At 36.2% G+C, this 9037-nt stretch overlaps 2 protein-coding genes across 2 annotated transcripts in view; both read left to right on the forward strand.

Moving 5' to 3' along the window:
* The first annotated feature begins 2687 nt into the window (after window positions 1–2687).
* Window positions 2688–6807, forward strand: LOC105814194 (olfactory receptor 4S2-like). Its single transcript, XM_012649094.1, has 2 exons — window positions 2688–2739; window positions 5831–6807. Exons 1-2 carry the CDS (start codon window positions 2688–2690, stop codon window positions 6805–6807), a joined length of 1029 nt encoding a protein of 342 aa, XP_012504548.1.
* Window positions 6808–7319: 512 nt separating this feature from the next.
* Window positions 7320–9037, forward strand: part of LOC105814195 (olfactory receptor 4S2-like) — a 3095-nt gene continuing 1377 nt past the window's right edge. Inside the window, exon 1 of the mRNA XM_012649095.1 lies at window positions 7320–7365. Coding sequence (XP_012504549.1) covers window positions 7320–7365 — 46 coding nt within the window. The remainder of the gene's footprint in view (window positions 7366–9037) is intronic.

Here is a 9037-nt window from a genome sequence, read left to right on the forward strand (position 1 = left end):
TTGATGACGTTGTTATAAAAGAGAAGACAGCAGAAAAATTATAATGCATCACTCTTGATTATAGTCAGGAGTCAAAGGTGGCTTTTTTGAGAGTTAAATATTAAGCAGGGTATTCAGGAGAATTTACTGGCCCACAAATGATAACAGGAATTAATTGAGTGCTAGGGTCAGAGGACACCTTGAAAGATCAACTCTTCTATCTTTATGACTATAAAGTCTTCATTTGTTAAATTTGTTTCACTTTTTAACTCTATTCAAATGAAAGGGAATATGATGTCTACTTTTGTGTCCTGCCCCTCCAGGGTTTAGTACGAGGAAGTTCCTTCTGATTTCTCATCAGAGCCTCTTCTGAAGCAGTGTGAATTCCTTTTGTTCTGTCACTAACAAAGCCTCAGAACAGCACCAACCACCCTATATGTTAGTGTTTTCCTAGGAACTGTGTTCCGTAGTGTGCCAAATTTTAGAAATGCAGTTGAACAACTCACTTGACAAAGTTTATGTGTGAGAGAAAGGAAGTCCGGGAGTACTAGGGTGATAGAAGCTGCTAGTATTCTGTTGTAGAGGCTTCTCAAGAGCAATCCCACTTCACCTCAAGTTTTTCTTTGATTGGAATTATAGTGGGGATGAGTTGATAAGCTAGCTATTAAGATGATCATAATGTTTAAGAGCTCTGAGCTCTAAAGAAAAACACAAAGAAATGAGCTATGGTTTAAAGCACTCATCCACCTGGTCCCTGGGTCTTGTGCTCATAGTTACTACCTCTCAGTCTCAAACGTGCTTTGAAGAGTAGGTAATATTATTTAACTTCATTTTTGCAAATGAACTCAGAGTTAAGTGACTTGCCCAAAATCACTTAGTAAAAGTGTAATCACTAATCAAGAAAGCTAGCAATTTTAGATAATTAAGTTAACATCTTTTTCTCCCCAGAGAGAATGTTTATCCTAATTATATGGACTAGTTACCTAATTTCTACAATACCTGTATAGCAGCTCCAGAGCTAGAAGATCCCCAAAAAGGTTCACTTAAACATTTATATTTAAGATTCTATATTTCTGATACAGGCTCCTTGCAACTTTTTATGGCTATGGAAAGGTCTTTATTCTATTTACTAAATAATAAGATAGTAATAAACTTTTTAGCACTATTTTTATAATTGGTCATTTTATTTCCTAATTAATTGCTGTGGAGAAGCTTTTCTGATTGTTTAGCTGAAAAATGTATCTCTGAGAAAAATATCTGAAACTACATCAATACTAGGATTTACTGGGTAATTTGCAATACCCCTGGGCATTTAAAAACTTTCTGTATATTGGAAGACAGAATGGATTTTTATTTTTGTGTCGGGAGTTAATGACTTTATGTTTAAGAAACCATACATATGTATGTATGTATGTATGTGTTGCTACAGGACTCCTCACAGACCAGGGACAAGGATGCCTCTCGGGAGGTTTCTAAATAGGGTGGGTGAAGGTGAGAATGGCATCTCTGGCACAGATCACACTTTCCTCTTTCCCCTTCACTCTACTCAATGTTTCCACAGATGTCCTTTGTCTGCAATGAATATCCTGAAGAACAGGAAACTGTCAGCCAGAGTCACCTGTGTGTTGACAGAAAGATTTAAGTGGTGCTGTGGGTCAGCCAGGCACCTGACATAGACATGGAGCTCCAGGCTTTCTTTTAGCATCAGCTGGCTGCAGCACCCCCTTTTTCTGATGTTCCTCTTTCACAGCAAATGTTAGAGTCTTGGCAAATCATTTTAAATGTCTAGTTGGTATCTGGCATTGGTAGCATTATATTCAGAAAGCTGGAATTTTTGTCTATTCCCTTTTGCATTTTCAATCCTCTGTACTCACTTAACCAATTACCCATATTAAAATTATTTTTATTAATAAACAGATAAAGTTTCTGTTTTTTCAGACTGCACATGATTGATACTATCTGGGTGCCTGGTGCTCCAGAGTTCTCTGTTCAGCACCATGACAGTGCCACTAATTTAAACATTTGGCTTGCCTACTTGAACTGCAGAAAAATTTTAAATGCAGTAAAATATTTGAATAGTTTTATAAGCAAATAAGCTATCTTACTGTTGGATTAGTGGTCCAATGTAATGATCCTAAGCACCATCTTTCCCCTCTCTTAATACAACTTTGAGAAAATTGTACAGAACAGTGGAAATGGCCTATTTATTGACTAGTTACTTGCCAAGTTGCCTTCAATATAGTTTTATAAGGAGTTATTTGGGATGACACCTGTGCTTTCTCTGCATAACAGACTCTCCAACTGCTACCCAATTACTTGCCCACCAATTCCCTCAGGGTTCTGACGATGCATAAAGGTTGCTGGGAGTTTCTTCTTCTTGGTGGCCAGGAGCACAGGAAGCTTTTGCAGACCAAGATCAGAAGGCATGGCATGGCTGTGAACTCATAAAATCCTATCTTTTTTGAGAGAGAAAGAGAGAAGAGAGGGAAGAAACTTGGGATCTCAGCCTTTTGGGCTGTAGGAGAGGAAGTGTGGCACATACATAAGAGAAGCATCATTATACAGATCTCAGTCTTACAGTGTGTATATCTGAGTATAGATCATATTCTTATCTCACAAAAAATTTTTGATCCAAGATTTCAGGTTGTTCAAATGCATGTTGTGGGACCACACTGAATAAGACAGCCAGGGTAAGTTTTTTATCCGGAATGACAAGTTACCCACCAGTGAAAGAGGCAAGGGCAATTTTGACTGATTCAAGTTATATTCAAGGATAAAGATGCATCTTTAAATTCTTTACATTCTTTACAACATTTGTTCTAGTAATTCTACTAAGTAATTTAGGAAATAATTACAGGTTAAAGTGTGTATCAATATTATTTCGATTATAATTTAGTCCTAGGTTTACCACTAACAATGAAACCTAGATAATTCAATTTCCTCCCTGTGCCTCACTGGCTTCCCCAATGGCTAAATGAGTGGGATAAAATCAAGTGATCTCTGAGATCCTCTATACCTATGTAACTACAGGGCTCAACATAAACTATGCTCTAGTCTAAGAGGATTTGGGGACTTCATTTAAAGGTATTATTCTAAAATGAATGGCTTTAGGTCAGGAATTATGCTTTATTCATCTTTTTATATTCACAGCACAGTACCAGACTCAGAGACTGTACTCAGTAAATACTTATTAAGTGAGAGGATGAATTAATATTGGCGCTGTATGAAATAGAGAAGATCCAGTAGATGATACCTTAAACAGTCTCCACATTGGGTTACATTAACTCATTTGCAGATTTTTTTTCAGTGCTCTACTTGCTTATCTTTCTGCTCCACAAACAATTAGTGAATTGCTCCTTCAATTGTGACCAATTAGAGGAATGGGGTAGAATTGATAGGTAGCAAAATGATGTATAGTGACATGAGACAAGAAAACATGTACATGTGTCATATGTCTCTATGAGGGATATTGAAGACAAGGACACTATTGCACAAAAAAGCTCTCTGTGGGATGGAGCTTGCTGTTAGGAAAGAGATCCAGTATGTTTGATCTCTGCCCTTTGCAAATCGCTCACAGGAAGAACCAAGATGAAATCTCTTTCTCAGAATATTTCAAGAGCTGCATTCTTTGCTAATTGACCTGTTTGAAATAACTTAGGTAAGCTCACGAAATTAAATAAAGCAGCCACATTTTTCTTTAACTACACAGATCCTATTATAACCAGGATATATTCTTTGGCATTATCCTAGAGAGATCAAATTTGAGTTAAGAACCTGGGCAAACCAATGGGAACAATCGGTCCCACAGACACTCTGGTCCACAGAGTTCAGATGTCTGATACTGATATTTATGAAATTCCACCACTAAAATGATCATGACTTAGATTTGGAAGATTGCTTATTCTTTTTACATTCATTGTGTAATTTGATCCTTACCATGGGTAGCATTATCTCACAGGGAAGGACTCTGAAGTTAATAGACCTTAGGAAAATTTTGTTCCTGTTACGCAGCCTGTAACAGGCAGAGCTGTGAGTCAAGCCCAGTTGTTTCTTTCTTTCTTTCTTTTTCTTTCTTTTTCTTTCTTTCTTTCTTTCTTTCTTCCTTCCTTCCTTCCTTCCTATCTATACACCTATCTGCCTATCCATCTAATCTTTCTACCTATCATTTATTTAAGGAGATGTGTGTGTATTGTGTGTGTTCTGAAATAAAAATACCATAATTCAAATACCAGCCTTTTCATTATTATATTGAGCAATTTATCTTACATCTTCAATCTTTGTTGTTCTACTCTGTAAAATGGAGGTAGTACAAATTAAGATATCGTTGTGAGGACAGAGTGAGGTAACATATGCAAAGAGGTTAGCACAGAATCCTGCACATAGTAAAGTGCTCAGCAAATCTCTCCTTAAAGAGAGATTCCACTTTATAGATTCAAATTAAAAGAAAAACACTTCATCAATACAAAAAATGTTACATAGATGATCTCATTTTAATTCTGAAACAGCTTTATGAGGTAAATAATTTTATCATGCATCTTTTATAAGGGAGAAAACTGAGATTCAGAGAAGATAAATAGATTGACCCAAAGTCACCCAGCTGATGAGGACACTCAAACTTACACCACTCAACTTCTGAGCAGTGCTCTTTCCACTATCCATGCAGAAAAGCAGTATTCTAAGTAAAAAGGGAGAATAGCTAGTAATTTTCAATATTTCAGAAAAGCCATTGTTATTATATTTCAAAGATTTTCTTTAGATCTTGCCTCATGATTCATATCTTTTAAGAATTTTTCCTTTATTTTTCTTATCCAATATTTTTCTCTGTATGCCTTAATCACTCCTTTATACGGTTTCTAAAATGATATCAGACACTTTTTAAACAACCATTTATAGTTTTGTCTGCATGGGAGGTTTTATTCTTTATTCTTACCTATGATTACAAGGACAGTGAATTATCTGGGTCTTTTTTCAAGGCAAAGGGATTGAGAATGTAAGGGAACTTGGTGGCTTTTGAACTTTTCAACCATTTAGAGCAACATAGAAAAAAGTATTTCTCTGTATATATTGTATAGATATGTATAGATCCTATATTCTTACTGGCAAAGCAAAGTAGAATTTTCACATGCAAGTCAAGCCTTGAGACTCAAATTTCCCCAGTGTTAATTTGTAAGCATTCATTGGTGGTGAACAAGAGGCTACTCTATATGTTCTTCTCGGTCACTAAAAATGACTTGATTTTTATTTGTATTGAAACTTTCAATCTAATTTAGAAATTGGAAACTGAGTCTTCCTCTTTTGATTAAATAGAATGTTACCTTTCTACAGATAATCTGTATATATTATAATAAAAAGATTCACCTGGAATTTTAGACATCAGATCTCAGGTTCTGACTTCACGTTTTTATCTATAGCTTCAAAAATTAATTAATTCATTTAGTAAACAATTTAAGTTTCTACCACAAAGCAAATTTCTTTCTTTTTCTTTTTCTTTTTTGGCACCTAAACTACACACAGGATGCAAAGCAAATTGCTGATGAGAGAGGTTGGGGAGAGGGGGAGAGAGAGAAAGACCACTGATTAGGAAAAAACATTAAATCTAATTAAAAAAAAATCTCGGATACGCTAGATTCTTTTTGGAAGAAAGGAACTATAAGGCTAATTTTAACAGAAATTGAAATGTGAGTCAATAATGTGGAAAAAATTAATGATGAGAAAAACATCATAAACTCTGTTCAAGAAATATGAGGAATTTCTTCTATGATATTTAACATCACTTATTTATTTTCATCCAACTGTTCCTGTTAGGCTTTCCATGCTCACAGTGGTTTATAACATGTGTTTATTTTTGCAGAGAACCAGAGCCCCTCCACCAGTCCTGCCTGGGGCCCCATGGAAGTGGCCAACAATGTCACCGAGTTTATATTTCTGGGACTTTCCCAGGATCCTGGAATGCAATTGATGTTCTTTGCCTTATTTCTCCTCTTCTACATCATGATTATGGTGGGAAATTTGCTCGTTTTGCTTACCGTCTTTTTTGATCCCCAGCTCCACACACCCATGTATTTCTTTCTCAGTAACCTGTCTTTTGTAGACATTGCCTATTCCTCAGCCACAGCACCCAAGATGATTGCAGACTTGGTGTCTGAGAAAAAGACTATTTCTTACTGGGGCTGTATAACTCAGATGTTTACCTTCCACTTTTTTGGTTGTGCTGAGATTTTTGTTTTGACTGTCATGGCTTTTGATCGTTATGCAGCTATCTGCCAACCCCTCCGTTACACTACCATCATGAGTGCCAATGCTTGTGCTGTGCTGGCATCACTGTCCTGGTTGGGGGCCCTGGGTCATTCCTTTGTTCAAACCCTCCTGACCTTTCAGCTGCCCTTCTGCAATGCTCAGGTCATAGACCACTACTTTTGTGATGTCCACCCAGTCCTAAAACTTGCCTGTGCTGATACAGCCCTGGTAAATATGCTAGTGGTTGCCAATAGTGGACTCATCTCTCTGGGGTGTTTCCTTATTATTCTGGCTTCCTACACAGTCATTCTGTTTAGTCTTCAAAAACGGTCTGCAGAAAGCCGGCGCAAAGCTCTCTCTACCTGTGGATCTCATCTGATGGTAGTAACTTTCTTCTTTGTGCCTTGTGTCTTTATTTATCTCCGTCCATCCACTACTTTCCCACTGGATAAGGTGGTGTCTGTGTTCTACACCACCATCGCTCCCATGTTAAACCCACTCATCTATACTCTGAGGAACCAGGATGTCAAGAACGCTATGAAGCGACAATGGAGTCGCAAGTTCTCCTTGAAGGAAAAGCAGAAGGGATAGTTTGTTAGAATTGCAAAATCAGAGAACTAGCTGATACCTTCATTGGTCCCTAACTTATTAATAATTTTAAGGAATAGTCCCTAAAATTCAACTATCTTTTACTTTTCATCTAACAGGGAATAATTTGACACTATTTTAGGTGGTTAAATTTAAACCTTTCCATACTGACAAAGTTTATCTTCTCTTTCTTCTAGAGTGGAAGAGTAAACATGCCTACTTATTATTTCATTTAACTGCTTTAGATCCCTTCTATTCACATCAGACTCTCTTAAGCCACAATTCAATCATTTGGAATGGGGTTATAAAAGAAAGATATCCCCAAGGAATCAGTTCATTTCTCCTAGAAAAACTAGTCCAATGTCTCAGGAGTTGCATTCTTGTTCTCTTCTTCTATCTTTCCTTCCTTCCTTCCTTCCTTCCTTTGTTTTATTCTTTCTTTCACAGTCTTTTACCATAAATATTCCAAAATCTACTAGGGAAACCTATTTTTAAAGAGATAATTATAATACAATATGACAAATGCAGACACAGAAAGATATACTGCATACAATGAAGGGGGTTAGTGTAAATAGACAAATTGCCCAAAGGATGGTTTCTGTACAGGAAAAAAAAAAAGAGAGAGAGAGAGAGAAAGAGCATTTTACATATTTTGAAGTGGAAAGCAATTTATTTTAACAACCCTCTTGCAGAATTTGAATACTGTCCTCCTGCCCTCAGTACTATGATAGTATTATTACTCAATGCAATCTTACTTTTTCTTTTGCTCTGGATTAACTAAAACAACTAAAATAAATTGACATTTGAACTATTGAAATGACTAAGGAGATGCAGTTCTGTTACAAATTTTTAGTTAAACTTATTTTCAGTTCTTTAAAAGGACAAAATGGAATAAGCTCATTTTCTTTGGTGCTGTTCTTAGTAAAGTTAGAGAATAGCTGGGCATTCTCAATATTTTGGAAAAGGTATTTTTCTTCTTAGGAACTTCTTTGGATCTTGTCTCATGACTCATATCTTTCAAATAATGCCTTGATTATTTTTATCCAACATTATTTTCTGTATGCCTTAAGCAATCCTGTATCTAATTAAAAAAATCACTTGTTTTTTCTGTTGTTTTTAAAAATGGATTCTTATCTCATTTCCACAACTTATGAAGGATGTAAGTAATGTGTATGACTTCTTTTCTACTTGCCATGTATAGCACAGAGATGGTTGTGTAGTATATACTTGTCAGAATTAGTTGGTTGTCATCCCAATATCCTTTGTTTCTTTTTTTTCCTTAGTAACAAAGACCTGATATTATTTATGATGGCACAGCTAAAATATTGCATTGACCTCTCTCAAGCTTTTTAAACCTACAATTCAATAATTAAGAATGGTGTTATTAGAGAAAGATATCACCGTTGCAGCTGGGTGTGGACAATATGATGTTAACAGTAGCTGGTAGGTAGGACTTTTGAAAACTCTTCAAAATCATTTCTCTACTCTTCAACCCTTCTGAACATGATCACCATTAACATTTGATTGCATTTCCTTATAGTTACTCTTCATATTACTTTTCTTCTGTAAAAAGGGTCATTCTATCCTTTTTTTTAAACCTGATTTTTTAAGGTAAACAATAAACACACTGAAATTATATTTAAAATGGCAGGCTACATTAGTTTTCCTTTTCCCTCCTAAGATCTAAGCAGCATAGTAATAATAATAGCAACAACAAAGATAAAAAATGTTTAGACCTCCAAAAACGAAGAAAACTGGACAGAAGTTTGCGGCAGACAAGAGATTCCAACAAAAATTTGGAAGAGAGAAGACAAAGGAGTAGTAACTGAATTAGCAGGGTCGAGAAGGCTAACTCTGAAGTACCAACAGAGAAGAATATCAAGGAGAAGAGCACAGATCTGTCTCTTGGAATCCCTGAGATGTTTGGGATGCCAGGACACCAGGTCAGGGGGATGATGAGGTTCAGCACTAGTAATAGCGATTAAGAAAAAGGAACTGTTCAATCTCCAATCCTGTCTTTCCCCACCTCATTTCCACATGCTAACAGAGACATGAGCTTCACAAACAATATTGGCATCTTTGCTTAAGAAGCTGAATGGTAATAGAGAAAAGTCACATTCTGATCTTGGAGATTACAAATGGAATTGCTGCCTCTCTACTGGAACCTTGCCCAGAAGCCTACCAATTAGTAAGCTCTGCCCTATTGTTCCAGAGCTTAAGAGATCAATTTTTT

This window comes from Propithecus coquereli, unplaced genomic scaffold (assembly GCF_000956105.1).
Source record: "Propithecus coquereli isolate 6110/MARCELLA unplaced genomic scaffold, Pcoq_1.0 Scaffold3, whole genome shotgun sequence".
Lineage (NCBI taxonomy): Eukaryota > Metazoa > Chordata > Mammalia > Primates > Indriidae > Propithecus > Propithecus coquereli.